Source organism: Xenopus laevis, chromosome 5S, assembly GCF_017654675.1.
Source record: "Xenopus laevis strain J_2021 chromosome 5S, Xenopus_laevis_v10.1, whole genome shotgun sequence".
Lineage (NCBI taxonomy): Eukaryota > Metazoa > Chordata > Amphibia > Anura > Pipidae > Xenopus > Xenopus laevis.
In genome coordinates this window covers 85,813,119-85,830,440 of record NC_054380.1, presented here as the reverse complement: position 1 = coordinate 85,830,440, position 17,322 = coordinate 85,813,119, and the positions used below count along the sequence as shown (strand labels likewise).

General features: G+C 37.4%; 1 protein-coding gene across 3 annotated transcripts in view; it reads right to left on the bottom strand.

Moving 5' to 3' along the window:
* The window catches only part of LOC108718024 (disks large-associated protein 2), a 264,643-nt gene that overhangs the window by 35,927 nt on the left and 211,394 nt on the right, over positions 1-17,322 (bottom strand). For 2 of the 3 annotated variants that reach the window (XM_041564735.1, XM_041564737.1), the window contains 2 exons: positions 15,812-15,871; positions 12,510-12,729 (listed from right to left, as the gene is read on the bottom strand). In XM_041564735.1, the coding sequence (XP_041420669.1) occupies positions 12,510-12,729; positions 15,812-15,871 (280 nt within the window). The remainder of the gene's footprint in view (positions 1-12,509; positions 12,730-15,811; positions 15,872-17,322) is intronic. The other variant, XM_041564736.1, reaches the window with a different exon arrangement.

Below are 17,322 nucleotides of genomic sequence, written 5' to 3'. Positions count from 1 at the left end.
TTGGTCCCAATTAGTTTCAAATGTTTGGGTGAAGTCAGTAAGGATTCATTTAGTCTCCATTGATAAGACTTTGTCCTGTGGAGATCTTTTAATGGTATTTGAACTGTTATCGGTGCGCGATCTGACCTGGTTATTTGTCCTAATTTGGCCTTGAGGTCGGGATGGCTTAATTGAGGTGAAATCAATATGTAATCTATTCGGCTATGTGTGCTATGGGGGTGGAAATAGAAGGTATATTGTTTTTGTTTGGAATGTTTGATCCTCCATATATCCAGGACCGGTAGTTTTCATATTATTTGACGAAACCTTTGTGAGGAGATCTCTAAATCTCTCTGAGGTGTGTATGTTTTAACCATAAGAACGTCTCTTACCTGTGAAAGTGCTAGGTTAAAATCCCCTCCTAGAACTATAGGGTCCTCTGGATTTTTTTTGTTTGTTTAGAAACCTAATCTGGCCTCTGTTTGGCGCATAGATGTTGAGGAGTGTAATTCGGACCCCTTCTAAGAACCAATATATAGTCACCATTTGTGTCCACTTCTTTGTGTATCAAAGAAAAATTAACTGTATTACGCATTAAGATGGCTACTCCTGCTTTTTTTTTGAGGAGGAATAATATATAGGATATCTAGCATCTGCTAGCCTCCAGATCTAATTTTTTTTGTGTTGTGTCTCCTGGAGAAAGGCTATATCCGCCTTTAAACTTCGTAGTTCTTTAAGCAGCAATTTCCTTTTCAATGGGGAGTTTGCACCCTTAAGGTGTAGAGAGACAAAATTAGCCATCGCGGTTTACATATATTGTTCTTTTTATACTTACTGGAAGTGGTCACTGATTGCTGTTTGGTATTAGGTCTTTCAGGATCATAATCGTTCGAATATGTTCGAATTTGGTTACATATGTCTAGGTACCACATATTCAACAATAAACAAAAATTTAACCATGATGTTAAACTAAAAACATTGCAGCACATAAACAATAAAACTTTTGTAAAGAAACAAGTAAGACATAATATGAAGGAAGCGTGGAAGGTTTGTGTACTCATCTACTCTCCAAGGTTGCACTAGGTGGTCAGATTGGTAAAGCCAAATGGCAGTGTTGTGAGTCACGGTCCACTAGTTATCATCCTTCTATGTAACCGAGTATCTGCACTCAATAGGTTAGATTTAGCTGAGGAGGTTGGTGAATAGTCCTCAGACTGTATCTCAGGGTATAACCTAGTTTTGGAGTTATCAGAGTAGGTAAAGGTGTATCAAAATTTTCGCGGAGTACTTCTCAGAGGTGTGATGAAATACTGAATTTCCAGCGGCGAGTTCTTACATCTGGGGGTCTCTGAAGGTAGTTGTATCCCTTACTCTTTGAGGAAGAGGTTGTACTGATCTGGCGTTGGTAGACCATTGTCGCTGTTGGTATTTTGTCCCATAGGGGACAGTCGTCTCGGTGTCGTATCTTGTCAGGAGTCAGTCGTCTCGGTAGCTGTACGGATATGTCCTTAATGGCAGTTCCAAGGCTAGTAAGAATTGTTAAGCCTGAGAAATGTCTTGCAGTAAATACGACCTGCTGTTTTTGACAGCAATCAATTTAAAGGGATATCCCTGTCTGTAGGGAATATTATTTTCTCTCAGTTGTTGGGTAAGTGGCTTCAAGGCTCTCCTTTTTGCTAAGGTGATGGCTGAAACATCGTTGAAACTTTCTAATTACTTTGGTGCATTCATTGAAAATGCTTTTATGGGTGCACATCAATAGTATGGTTTATATAAATGGGCATGTGTAGATAACAGGGTTTTAGATTTAAGGCATTTATTGGTTATTATCAAAGAACAAAGATTATAGAGCAAGGCATTGGTACAGAACTACTGTGTTATAGCAGAAGATCAAGGTTATGGGTCATCCTATTTGCTAGGGTCTTAGAATGTTTACACAGAACAAGGAATACATCTGTTGTCTCAGGTCACAAATATTTCTAGTTAAGAACGACACATATAGTCTCAAAAACACACCCACTGCACAGATACCATTCTGGAGACTGTGCTAGCACAGCAGATGCACTTATTTGATTCAGTGGTTTTACGGTACCATTATTCTAAAACAAGGTTGATGATTGGATGTCACTGGATCAGCCCCATGGAAGAAGATATGGTTAGATTGTAACATGCTGTATTGCACATTGTTACTCCACGTCCTCAAGAGTTTTCAGGAGGTATGAGCTATTATTTAATATTCTGTATCTTATACTATGTGTTAAGCTGTCTGGTTTGAGCTTGGTTTTTGCACTTGTCCCCTTGTCCCATAGTAAATGAGGCTAAATGAAAATATATCAGGAGTGAATTAAATTCAAATGTGATGAATCTACTGCTCTATCAAAATGCTGTTAAATTTTCTACCGCTGCCATAAATCCAAAGGCACCTAATCATGCTGAAGAGTAAGAACTGTTCCATAGAAAAAAGTCCAATGGCACACAGGATTGATGCAAGCAAGATTGCCTTACGTGTTTAATGCGGAGTGCACTGTGCACTATGGCTAAAGTAAAGGTAACATTGTCATTAAATTCTGGAACTCAGAGTATATTAAAATTATTTTGAGTTGAGTGTGTGTATACATACCATTTGTGTCCAAAATGTTGATCTGCATTAGGAGCTTTATCAAAGATATAGTATATTCTCATATATCATGTTTCATGTAGAACACTAGAGATAAAGGTACACGTGCAAAAGGGTGGCAAATGTATCTATTCAAAAATGCATATTCATACACTTCATACAATAAATAGCTGTATATGTACTGTATGTGTACGAACAATAGTATTCACATACACACAAGTTGGTTTTTATTTATGTAAAAATATTCCATTAATTGTCTAAGTTGTGTACGCATTCTCTGAGTCATTTCCTTGCAAGCATTGTCATTTCTTTTAATAGACCAGAAGCAGTGTGAGTCACTATTCTCTGCTGAATAGAGCCAATTGTTCATAGTTTGCTTGTGTAAACCAAGAGTTTTATGTATCGGTTTTTCAAAACAGGTTCCTTTGAGAATGGAGGGTTTATAGGTCAGTTTCTTGCTGCTTTCAAGCTGTAGGAACCAGTTCTTATTGTGAAGTTATTGGTTATATCATGAATTTGATCTTTGTCAGTGTTTGAGTATAATAATCTGTATTAAGTGGCTCCTGACAGCTTACAAACCATTTTGCATATAATACCAATTTAATTGTTTATGGAAATGTAGCATTCTGCATGTTTATTTTTTTGTGTTATGTTCCTTTTAAGATTGTTGTTGATATTCCCTAGAGAATTTCCTGGGAGACCAGAGACTTGAAGGAAGGAGGAGGCAGATCTAGAACCCGTGGCATAAGGGCTGAGTGAAGAAACCTACAAATATCCCACATACAGAGCTATCCGTATGCTGGATGCCTTGGAACAAAAGCATAGCTAGGACATCTAATTAAGAGCTGATATCCAAATGGCATGTGAGGGTTAGCTTTACATAATACTACTGATCAGATGAGGGGCTTAAAAATGGGGCATGTTCTGGGAAGACTTTACCCATACTAATAGGCATCTGAGGAGCCCCAATATTGAAGCATCTGTCCACTTTTATAGACTTCAGTGTGGGACATTTTGTTTTCTCTGCTAAGGAAGACAATGTAATTGTAAGGAGCACAGCTGGACTACCTTCTCACACACTAGCCGGCAAATCACTTCCTATGCGCGCACTCTATGTGCGGTAACATCATTTAATTGGAAATCTCCATGTTCTATAATTTCCGATTCTTCTGAACTTTTACTGTCATTTTACTGCAACTTCTCTGATGTTTTTCAGAAGAAAAGAGCAGAGAGTCTACCCCCTCACAGACCCTATGACTGCCTAATTAATTCAATTCCTGGTTCTATTCCTTTAAGAGGCAGAACATATCCTTTTTCCATTCAGAAAACCCAAGCCATGACTATATTCAGGAAAATTTAGCAAATGGGTTTATTAAGAAATCTAACTCCCTGGTTGGAGCTGACGTCTATGTTAAAAAAAAGATGGGGTTTGAGACCTTTTATTGACTTTCTCGGCCTGAACAAAATTACCATTAAGAACCACTACCCACTTCCTCTTATTCCCAAGCTTTTTGACCGCCTCAAGGGTGGCAAGATCTTCACCAAATTAGATCTGCGTGGAGCCTATATCCTTATCCTCATTCGCAGGGTAACAAATTGTAGCCCACCTTTAATACTCGGGATGGGCACTACGAATATCTTGTCATGCTATTCGGCTTATGTAATGTTGTGTTTCAAGATTTTATTAATGATATTTTAATTTTCTAATTTTCTCTTCCTTTGAATCTGAACATATTCTCTATGTTAAAGTACTACTTAGTCTAAGGAAGAATAATCTCTATGCTAAGCTTGTGAGTTTCATAAATCTGAGATTCCATTCCTTGGGAATATAATATCCTCCACTGACTTTAAGGTGCATCCTCCTATGAATTTAAAAGCTATTCAGATTCTTAGGTTTTGCCAATTTTTATTGGAGATTTATTAAAAACTTTTCCCAAATTGTTGCACCAATCACTGCCCTTACTAAGAAAATGATTAACTTCTCCTGGTCTCCTGAAGCTCTGCTCCAGTTCTAACTCATTACGATTCTTCTTTTCCCTTCACCCTAGAAGTTGATGCTTCCGATTGGTGCAATTTTGTCAAAAAGACCTTCTGTTTAGGATTCGTTGCATCCCTATTCCTATTTCTCCAGAAAATCTTATTCTGCAGAGGGAAACTACGATGTGGGCAATTGTGAATTATTAGCATCAAGCTAGCCCTGTTGGAGGGATTTTCAGAGCCCATTACCATCTTGACTGATTACAAGAATCTAGAGTACATTTTCACTGGTAAGAGACTCAATCCTCGGCAGGCTCATTGGTTTCTCTCTTTCTCCCACTCCAATTTTATTATTTTCTTCCAGCCTGGCTGTTAGTACACCAGGGCCAATGCCTAATCCAGATCTTTTCATGTTCTGGAGTCCTCTGATGCCTCTTACAACATATTCTTGCTCTGGTTTCTCTCTCTCCTGATTGTTCTTCTAAGGCTCCCCCTGGATGTTGGTTTCTCCTCCTCTGGTTCATTAATTTCTTCAGTGGGCTCATTCCCCCATCCTAGCTGAACATCCAGGTGTTAAAAAACTATAGAGCACATTTCTAGATATTTTTGTTGGCCTTCCCTGGCTCATGAGGTTTCTCAATTTGTGGCTTCCTGTACTGTCTGTGCCCAACAAAACATTTCTTGTTCTTTAGCCTGTGGATTACTCCTGCCTTTATCTGTACCTAAACAACTTTGGACTGAAATTGCTATGGACTTTATTGTTGACTTACCTAAATCATCGGATATGTCTACCATTCTGGTCATAGTAGATTGTTTTTCCAAGATGGCTCACTTTGTCTCTTTGAAGAAACTCCCTTCTGTGCCCACTTTGGCCAAAGTCTTTGTTAAATAAATATTTCGATTTCATGGCTTCCAATCCAGTTTTGTATCTGATCGGAGTGTCCAATTTTTTTCCATATTCTGGCAAGTTTTTGTAAATTGCTTCATCTCAAATTAAATTTTTATTCTTCTTACCATCCGCAAAGCAACAGTCAAACTGAAAGAACAACTCAATCTTTAGAACAATTTCTTCACTGCTTTGTCCCCTCCAACCAAGACAATTGGCCAGAATGCCTCCCTTGTGCTGAATTTGCACATAATAATTAGTGATGGGAGAATTTGTCACGTTTTACTACGAATTTTCGGGAATTTCGCTGTGAAATTCACAAAACTGACCGAAAATTTTTCACAAAATGCAGATTTTGATGTCGGCAACAATTTATCGGCGTCAAAATGTGCGCTGGCGTCAAAGTTGACACAGGCGCCCATTAAAGTCAATGGTTTTTTTTTTTTTTTTTATTAACAGTTTTTTGAAATTACATCAATTTGGAGAGAAGAGGAAAGAGAAGGAAGAAAGAAGAAGAAGGAGAAAGAAGGAGAAAAATTCGGAGTACTGGGCTCGCTCGCATTAATGCAGGTGAGTAATTTAGCACTTTAGTATTTTTAAGCAAGTTGGGAAAAGGTAGTCTCATATAGGGTCATCCGTTCTATTTCAGCCTGTATCTGTATTTTGTTGGGTAAACTGGTCGTCTTCCAGTTTCTTGCTAGTAGGCATCTGCTTGCTAGTAAGAGGCGCATGATTTTCAACTTTGTAGCTTTGTCTCTCGATTCTGTCTCGTATCCCAAAAGAGCCAATGCTGGGTGTAGACTTCTTTTATCTCCTGTAATGTCTATTAGGATAGAATTTACTTCCTCCCAGAATTTTTGTGCTATTGGGCATGTCCACCATATGTGCCATAAGGATCCTTCTCCTGAGTGGCATCTCCAACATTGGTTTGGTATATTGCGATAGGCTTTCGAAATTTTGTCAGGTGTCATGTACCATCTGTACATAATTTTAACAGTGAGTTCGTGGTGGTTTAATGCTCGTGAGTATTTCGAAGTTTGTAGGAACAGTTGTCTCCATACTTGCGTATTAAGTGGGATATTTAGCTCAGATTGCCATTTTTCCATTGCCGGTAAAGGTTTGTCTTGGTCGGTCATTTGGAATAAGTTGTATATGGATTTTGCACCTTTCTTTTTTTCCTTGGGTGCCCAGCATTTGATATCAAAGAGGGTTGGTTGTTGTAAGCCATTCCATTTGTTTGAGTGAATATAGTGCCTTAGTCGTATATACGTATACAATTGTGTATTCGGTATTTTAAATTTGCTTTGCAACACAGAGAAAGTAACTAGACCGCCCTGATCATATAAGTCTCCCATTTTGGTGATGCCTGCTGCTTGCCATTGAGTTAGGCACAGGTCTGGAGTAGCCCCTTCCAGTATGTGGATTGGCATAAAGGCAGTTGGGGGATTGGTTATAAGCCGGTTAGACTTGGTTGTGTACCAAGTTTGTAGCGTTGCCTGTATAGTGTGCGGTAGCGTGCTCGTAAGTGGTTTCTGGTGCTTGGTCATAGACCAGACGTGGTCTATAACTTTATGTCCCATGTTTGAAAGGTATATCCACCTCTCCATGTCCACCCATTGTTTGGTTCCGGTTGGTAGATGCCAGTCTGTCATTTGGTCAAGGATTATAGCTTTGTAGTATTGGTGCAGGTTAGGGCACGCTAGCCCAGCTTTCCTTTTGCTAGTATACATGATGGCTTTTGAAATTCTCGGCTTCTTCTGGTTAAAGTCAATGGTTTTAATCATCAGTGGCATCAAAATTGGCGTCGTCGTCGGAACTGTCGAAAAAACTGTTTTTGACGCTGGCGAATTTTCACACCAAATGTACGAATTTATTTGCTGGCGGCGAAACGTGCAAACTGCCCGCGAATTTCAGCTTGCCGAATAAATTCGGCCATCACTAATAATAATCTTAAACATTAGTCCTTGGGGTTCTCTGCTTTCTTTTGTGTCTATGGGTTACATTCTAAAGCCGTTCCTACGGTTCTCTGTAAAACTGATGTTCCTGCTGCTGATTCTATGGTCCTAATCTAAGGATTTATGGATTTGTGCTTACCAAGCCGTTGTGAGCTTTTCTCTCAAAAATCTGCTGATGATAAACAATGTTGTCCTGGTCCTCTCTTTCAAGTACGGGACTCTGTGGCTTTCATATCAAGCTCCATCAACCTTCACAGAAGGACGTCATTAAAGAGATACTGACACCAGAAAATAAACCTTTAAAAATATCTATCATAACATTATGCTATTTATAATTTTGCCATAAACGTATCTGCCTGATGCTTTTACATTACATTTCTTACCCCCTTTTTTCCCTATGAGGGGGCTGCCATATTTGTGCAGCAGAAGTCTGTTTGAATTAGAAACTCTAACTGACAAATTAAGAAGGGATAGTCATGGTGACAAAACAGTCAAATTTAGGAACTAAGTAACAATTACTTACAAAAGCAGAACTTTTAGCGGAATTTTTAGTGTCAGTATCACTTTAATCCTGTATCAGTTAAGTTGAATCTTTCTTCTAATATGAACATATCAGATTCTTTTCATGTTTCTTTCCTTAAATCTGTGGTCAACAATGTCTTTTCTTTTGCTCACTCCCCTTCTGCTCCAAGTCTCTTGGATGGTCAACAGGAATTTGAGGTTCAGGGCTTTATTGACTCAGAATAACTAGAGGTAAAATCCAATATCTTTTACATTGGAAAGGTTTTGTTCCTGGGGGAGAGAGTCTGGGTTGAGATACTCACGCTCCTCGTTTTAAGTCTTTTCATAAAAATTTCCAGAAAAACCTTGGGAGCCCCCAGTGGGCACTACTGAAAGGGGGGTACAGTAAGGTGCACTGCCAGGCCAGTGCACTCCCCTACCTTCTTGCGCACCGGCTGGCAGATCTCCTGTGCATCGGCGCGCATGTGCACGCTTTGGAGGACGTTGCTGTGCAATTGGGCATGCGAGATGATGTTATTAAACTGGAAATCGCCATGTTCTGAAGCATTAGGCGCCATCTTGCTTAAGGGTTTTTGTGTTCCTTACCTCACTTCCCCTCTATTTTATCACCAAAATTCCCTATTTAAACCTCCTCTGTCATTCCTTCCTTGCCCAAGTTCGCTTCTGCGTTCAGATCCTGCTCAAGTCTTTTCTATTGTGTAATTCTGGTTCATGATCTCTGCCTGTCTGACTACAATTATCGCCGCCTGCCCTTGACTTTTGCCTGTTTTTGACCACGTCTCTTGCCTGATCCCTGCCTGTACTACACATTAAGAAGTCTGATGAGACTACAACATACTTAAAATGTCATAATGTATCTCAAATCACTGCTTCTGTATATGTTCAAACTGTGTGCTTGTTGCTCAGATGATAATAAATACATGACATTCATGCATACAATACATAAATACACATTTATTTACGGACATCTGTGGCCAGTTTTGATTTTCTGTATCTATAATGATATCCTATTCACCCTTCATATAAGATCCCAAACTATGAAGAGATAAGAGTGAACAGCCCTATAACAGTAAGGGAACATACATAATTATACTGCTCTTACAGTGCTTCCCTGTCTTTAAAAACCTTCATAAACCTAACAGATTATTTTGAGGGGAAGGCAATGCTTATGACCTGTGTTTCCATTACCCTATGCTTTTCTAGCTTTCATTTGTATTTTGCCAGTTTTGTACTTTATTCTAACTAAACTACATAAATCTATATTAGTGGCAAAAAAAATCTACTGGATTAATTTAATGCTTAAATGTTTTGTAGACCTAAGGTTTGGTGATCAAAATTATGGAAAGTTTCCTTGACCAGAATACCCCTTTGAAGTAAAGTTAAAATATCCTTAATAAGCCTGATGGTGAAACAAATTAGCTGTTGAATACTTGCCATATTTATTGGCTCCAAAATATATTTAGCTGAGCTTCTATATGAATTATGGAATTACACTGAGAGTACTGTAATGTAGTAAACGTCACAAACTTTGAACAAGCTCTAGATATCTATAACAACCAATCAGATGTTTGCTGTCCCATGACCGGTACAATACCAGGTGATTTGTTGCTATAGGTTATTAAACCTCGGGCAAAGTTTGTGACTTTTAACACATTAAAGTACTCTCAATTTGCTCTTTGTTCACAAATGTGTTTAGTCATGGTAAGCTTGTGTTTAGCCCTAGCTTGTGAGGGCTTAGTTTAGTAAAAGGAATGTTAATCAGAAGCTGCAAAAGAGCACTTTAATCTAAGTACACTCTGATCTCTCAGGAGCAACAGAGCCATTGGCAAAAAGCCAATAATGGTGAAGGGTTGTTACATCAACCAAAGCAGTATTTGATGGAGTAAATGCCTGATAGGGTCTGATGAAGCTTAGCAGAAAATGTCAAAGTTGTAGTGATCTTGAAATATATCTAGGGGAGGTAAGAGGAAGCTCTGATGAGCATAATGACCCAGTAAGTGTGCAGACTATAATTAAGAGACCATTTAGTGAAACCAAATACATTGTGTGCTTGAAAGTTATGCTTGATGCCCACTTTAATTTAAGATGTTAAATGATGAGGCCTTATGAGGGACCTATAAAGAGGCAAAATTATCTTTTCATCCCTTGAGTTTATGCCCTTTTTATGCAAGACAGTACTTGCTTTAGGGGCTACAGAAACTCCCAACAAACTGCCATTTAGTGTTTAACTTGCATTTATACTATTTTTGCCAAAGTGCATAACCTTGCATTTATCAACATTGAACCTCATTTTCCAGTTTGCTGCCCAGTTTCCCAATTTAGACAAATCACTTTGCAAAGTGGCAGCATCCTGCATGGAACCTATAGTTATGCACACTTTTGTATCATCAGCAAAAATAGAAACAGTACTTTCAATGCCCACCTCCTGGTCATTAATAAACAAAGGACCAAGCAAAGGACCAAGTACAGACCCCTGTGGTACTCAACTAACACCACTGGTCCAATTAGAAAATGTTCCATTTACCACCACTCTTTGTGATCTATCTTTTAGCCAGTTCTCTATCCAGGTACAAATAAATATTATGTTCCAGGCCAACATTCCTTAATTTAACCAGTAACCTTCTGTGTGGCACTGTATCAATTGCTTTAGCACATCCACTGCCTTCCTAGAATTGAGGTCCCTGCTCAACTTCTCATAAAAGGAAATTAAATTAGTCTGGTAAGATCATTACGCATAAAAGATATAAAGATATTACGCATAAAACCATGCTGGCACAAACTCATAGTATTAGGATTTGCAATTAAGTCCAGTATCTTATCCCTTAATACCCTTTCGAAAAGCTACCACTGATGTTAGAATAACCGTGTTATAGTTTTGAGGTTGAGAACAGGAAATCTTGACATAAGCTTGTTGCACACATACTTCATGTTTTAAAAGTATCTTTCATAGCTAGTACCATAGAACAGAAGGTTATTATTTCATACCCCCTGTGGAATGTAATGGTCTGATAATGTAATTACATATTATGCAGTACGTATTAAGGAATTCATATTGTATAATGTGTAAGGAGAAATAAAAAATTGTGACCTACATAAGTACATATATTGAATAAGCCTTTAACACAGATCTTTATTCCACTTCATTGAAATATGATGAAAATACTTGAAATATGGGGGATCTACTAAATAATTGCATGTAGGATCATAAAGTTGTAAAAGACTGAAATTCTCTTATAGTGTGATTTTTCAGTTAGCTTAGCCCAAGTCCCTCCCGCATGTCTCTCAGCTCTCACCATATGGCAACTGTCCATCTCCGTGCCACAGCGACTGACCCTATTTTAGACTCTTTGTCCCCATGAAAAATTGAGTTAAATTCAATTCCATGCCTATGAGTGATGACACACGAAACGCGTTAGGTGAATTGTTGGGGAAATAAAGCCTTTTAAAACACCTGCTGTCTGCTGATCCGTGAAAGTGCGCGCAATATTGGATTTTACTGACTGTTGAGTTTCCCAAAGCTCGGGTTCGGGGCACTGCACCCGGACCAGGGACTTGCGGTGAGTGACCTGTATATATTGAATGCCTGTGAATATATATTCAAACAAGACATTATTGAATTAGACAGGTTTCATAGAAGGGCAACTAAGCAGGTAAAAGGTATGGAAAATCTCAGCTATGAGGAAAGACTGGCCAAGTTGGGGATGTTCATGCTGGAGAAGAGGCGCTTAAGTGGTGATATGATAAATATGCAGAAATATACAAGGGGATCATATAATAATCACTCTAATGCTTTATTTACCAGTGGGTCCTTTCAGGTGACACATGGACACCCATTCCAATAGAAGAAAGGAGGTTCTGGTTAAATATTCTAAAGGTTTTTTTTACAGCGAAGAAGTGGAATTCTCTCCCTAAATGAGTCATAAAGACTGAGAAGTTAGATAGCTTTAAGAAGGGGTTTGTTGGCTTTTTAGCAAGTGAGGGAAAAAAGCTCATAGTACAAGTTGATCCTGGGACTGGAAGGAAGGAATTTTTCCCCCTCTGAGTTTAATTGGAGAGGCTTCAAACAGGGTTTTTTTTTTTGCCTTCCTCTGGATCAACTAGCAGTTAGGAAGGAAATATAGACCTTAAAGGTTGAACTTGGACATGTGTCTTTTTTCAACCTAATTTATTATGTTACTATGTATGAAAGTCTCGATTAAAGCAACAGTTCTGATATACTTTGGTGTGGCCTGTCTGCTTGATTTAAACCATTTTTTACCAGAGCACTATACAGTCAAAGGGATGGGGTATATAAAACTAGAAGACACAATTATGTCTCCTTTAAGGATTTTAACCCACAATCTAGGCCATCTAAGTAGGCCCAATTGACACTTGGGTGTGAGGATGCTGCTGGTTTAGTAGAGCATCTGAGATAACTACATATACATTAAATGCTCCTCAGAACATGATTTTATTTTAACATAATAGATACTATAATAATAAATGATTACATTCTTGTAGTTTTACATATATAGCAAAGCAATTTGTTTATAAGATGGCTATATGACATCATTACAAAGTATTTCTTTTTTACCTGTTGTTGACCTGGTAGATGAGGTGACATTGGAAGTAGTGATAGCAGGGATACAGTCATCATCCTGTGAATAACCAGCCTGTATAGCTCTTAAATAACTGTGGCTCCTTGTTCTAAAGCATCCTGGGAGGTCCAAAGCATCCACTGCATGCGAGTCAGCTTCACTGAAGACCGATTCATTTACCGACTCATATTGTCCATTTATTTCTTTCTCGCTCATCTGAAATGAGAGGATACAATACATTGGTATTATAGCACTAGGTAAAATAATTCATGATAATTACCATAATAGCAACAACAGTTAGAAGGAACAGAGTGAACAAAATGTTGTTCAATGAAGCACAAGAAGATGACGGGAAAGGGTGATGATTGCAGCATCATGAGACTCTTGTTTCAAACATTTGTAAATTTGCTGTTAAAACGATGGTAGATGACTGTTAGTAAAAGAGAAATGAGAAACGGTTTTATCTTTTTGTAGATAGATAAGTGCTTAGAAAAATCCAAAGGTCAGTATAATGCAAATTAGAATTGTTATTTGAATCATTCCCCTCTAATTCTGATGACATTATAAGTTTGGAAATGTTAAGAATTTCCTATGATAAGCTTTTTGTTAAATCTGCCTCATTTACAGTTTAGTTTGCTACTCATATACTCTGTGGTGAAATAACATCTATTAACAACTAACAATTCCTCCTTAAAGGGATTCTGTCTCAGTTAATAGTGCTGCTCCGGCAGAATTCTGCAGGGAAATGCATTTTTCAAGGAGCAAAACACTTTTTATATATTTAATTTTGAAAACTGGCATGGGGTAGACATGTTTTTAGTTTCCCAAGTGCCCTCAGTCATGGAACTTGTTCCCTGATAAACTTCAGTCACTCTTTAGTGCTGCACTGCCAGTTGGAATGTTTTCACCCCCTCCCTTTCCTCCCAGCAGCCAATCAACAGACCAAAGGTAAGGTTACAATGTAGCAGCTCCATGGAACAAGATAACAGCTCCCTGGTAGATATGAGAATAGCACTCAATAATAAAAACCCAAGTCCCATTGGGACTCCTCCTATGAAACTGAGTAGGAGAAATAATATCTTATCTGAAAGCAGTGCTGGCTCTTTCTGAAAGCACAGGATCAGGCACAATAACCTGAGATGGCTACCTACACACCAATATTATAGCTAAAAACACATTTGTTGTTTCAGGCATAACATTTTACAAGAGTGATTTTTTTGTAATGTAAAAAGTGCAATTTAGAAATAAGAACTACACATTTAAAATCTAGACAGTATTCCTTTAAAAAGTCATTTTTTTTATGTCTTGCATGTTGTCTCTCAGTCATTAATAAAAATGCAACAATCATACAGCATGTGTTTTATATTGGCAGAATAATTGTTTATATATTTTTTACTATTGGTTATTACTAAAGAGACTTTAGCTTCATTTGGGAATGTAAAACTCAGCTAACAGTGCATAGAAGAAGCTGTATAGTTACAGTCACATACACTACAATTCAAGTGTATCAAACTTTTGAACAGAAAACCTTTAAAGCAATATAAATGCTGGTTTGAAATAATTTTCTAAATGAGCAACTAAGAGCATCACATTTAACAAATAATGAAAATACGTATCTCATATGACTTTCAGAATCTATGGAAGAAGAAGGGAATTTAGATAAAGATTAATAGATTGATTTAAATTTCAAAGTATATACAAAGTTGATATTTTTTTTCCCTTAACAACTGTACAACAAATTCCACTTCTTTATTCCATTAAAGCATACAAGATGGCAGTTGTTATGTCATATCACTCCCAGAGAAGGAGAATTCTTCTATTGTGCAGAATACTGATGAAATATTGTGTAGAACGTACAGCTGTTGTACTAAATCAATTGAATATTTGCACAGTCCATTCATTAATATCATTAGATATTAAAACCTAAAGTTGGGTGTTCAAGTTTGTTTATACAAATGGAAATATTTTTTTAGAAACATTTATAATGTGTGAGTAATTACCAGGCATTTTTATACCATAGTAAGTTTGCATTCAATGTAAATGACAGGAAAATGTAAAATGAAATGAGAGTTTTCCTCACTATGGTATAGTCCATACACAGAGATCTGTCAGTGCAAATGACTTGCTCTGTCATCATTTCAGGTTCAAAAATCATTTATCACATCAAATGTACACCTTCAATCTAAAAATTGCAGCCATTTGAATTAGAAGGGACGTCCTTAACATGCTGAATAATACTGTAAGGGGCAGATTTATTAAGGGACTAAATTAAAATTTGTATTCGACTTTATAAACTTTCTTTTGGTCAAAACTCTCATTATCATACTCCGGCCCTTGAATGACTTAAATTAGAATATTCACTACCTAAAACCTGCCAAATTACTATAGAAGTCAATGGGTGAGGTCCAGGGATCAATTTGGTGATGTTTGCAGCCTTCCTGGCATTGAGTTTTTTCATTTCAAACTGAATTTGATTCGAGTTTTCGCATCAATTCAATTAATTTGAGCTGAGCAAATTAGATTTCATTAATACATTTAGATTTGTCACATTTACAATTTTTAAAAAATGAATTTGAAATGTAACCCTTGATAAATGTGCCTCTAAGGGGCAGATTTACTAAGCTCGAGTGATGGTTTGAATTTCAAAAATTTCATCAAAAAACCATCAAATAGGCTATATTCGAACATTCGACTTCGATTCGAACGATTCGAATTAAAAATCTTTCGACTAAGCGATCATTCGATAATCAAAGTACTGTCTCTTTAAAAAAAACTTTGACTTCATACTTCGCCAAATTAAAGCTACCGAAGTGCAATGTTAGCCTATGGGGACCTTCCAGAGCACTTTTCGACGTTTTTTTTTTGATCGAATAAAAATTCTTCGATCGATCGCTAGAAAACGTTCGAACGATTTCTATTCGATTGATTGAATACGGTAAAAATCCCTCGACTTCGATATTCGAAGTCAAGGGATTTCAATTCGAGGGTCGAATTTTGAAGTTTTTTTAACTTCGAAATTCGACCCTTAGTAAATCTGCCCCTAAGTATCACTGCTCAGACAAACTTTGGTAATTATGAAAATCAGAAAGAGAAGTTACTTGCATGACTTTAGAACTCCAAATTTGCAGTGTTTCTGTATGATGTGTATAATCATTGCAGTGTGGGACCTGCAATGAACAACAATGATATCATACAGCTATAAAGTGGATTTTAGCAGTAAAATAAGGAAGTATGATGCTGTGTATCTGAAAACAGGTAAAGACTTCTCCTAGCCTGGGAATATACAGGGTACTGCCACCTTGATCTCAGGATATTCCTTTGAGGTAAAGCATTCTTGCAGACTTTCAATGAGGAAATCCTGCAAAAAAAGAAAAGAACAATCTCTTATTAGATTTCACTGAGATCTCAATGGAATTACCATGTACAAACCCAATATGGAAATTCCAGAGTATCGGCAGCATAGCATCACCTCTTTTGGAAAATTCACAAAATGTAGAAACAATTACATTTTACAGGAACATGAATTTATTATTTACCCCAAATAATGAGGACATAGAAACAATGGGAATTATTCTATTGTGCAAATAATTGTACAGTTTTACATATTATGCTTTCATATAACATGTATAATAGATTATTAAACATATAGATTAATTATGGTTTTAATTAAACAATCACATAACCATGACACTGTCCTTAAGTATTGATATGTATATTAATACTGGGAATCTATATATAAATATATATAGTATACAGCAGCACTCGCTTGATTACAGCTAGATTATGTGTTATTGGTGCACGGCCTTAAAGGGGAAGTTCCGTATCCTTTCCGATATAAATATATATAGACAGATAGATAGATAGATAGATGATGAATACTTTATTTATGTTGTTTGTCCAAATGGGAACAGAAATACTGATGGCCTCAGTGGCAGCAGAGGGCATAGGAGGAAGCAGGAGGCGGATACCAGGAAATACATGTTTGGATTTACTTTAGTTGCAGGGTATTCCACCTACTGGTTCTGTCTGCTACATAACCAGGCCCGGAATTGTGGAAAGGCCCAGGCCTACGGAGGCAGGGTTTTAGGGGGCCGCATGCTGCCCAACCACACCCATATTGGTTCAGAAACACTGGGGATGTGTTGGAGATACAATAGTTTTTTGAATTTCCTATGCACCGATCTCCATTGCTCCAGTCCCAATGATGAAAATTTGTCCTACAAAAGGGGACGGGAACAGGAATACAAGCGGAAATGGGTCTACGGGTGCACACTATGTAAATCCTGGACAAAACCGCAATTCCCAAAAGCCAAGCGTTGTTGGGCATGGGTGAAACATTTCAGGAGTACAAGAAACATAGATAAGAAATTACTTCATCAAAAATATAAATTTTAAAGGGAATTTTATTTATTTACATAGGAAAAAAATGAATGGGATTTATTTGTGCTTAAGAAAATCTAAATTCAATTTTCCAGCCTTCTTTGAATAGTCTCCTACTCTTTTGTGCAGAATACATTTACAAAAGGAGTAAACCAACCAAAAGGAAGCAGAATTTATATTCCCTGAGCTAAGGACTGTATACAGTATGTTTGAATGGTGGCATTGCTGAGTTGAATCTCACTTAAAATGTGCTGAGCCTTTCATGACTTAGAAGGGAATCTCTGCAGAGAAAAGGATAAAATGAAATTGATGGATAGCTCATTTAAACCAACAATTACAGTATATAAAGGAGCTGCGACTGCACCCTCAGAGACTAGAGAAACTGTGCAAAGGTAATCAATCATAACAGTCTTATGGAACTTCAGTACA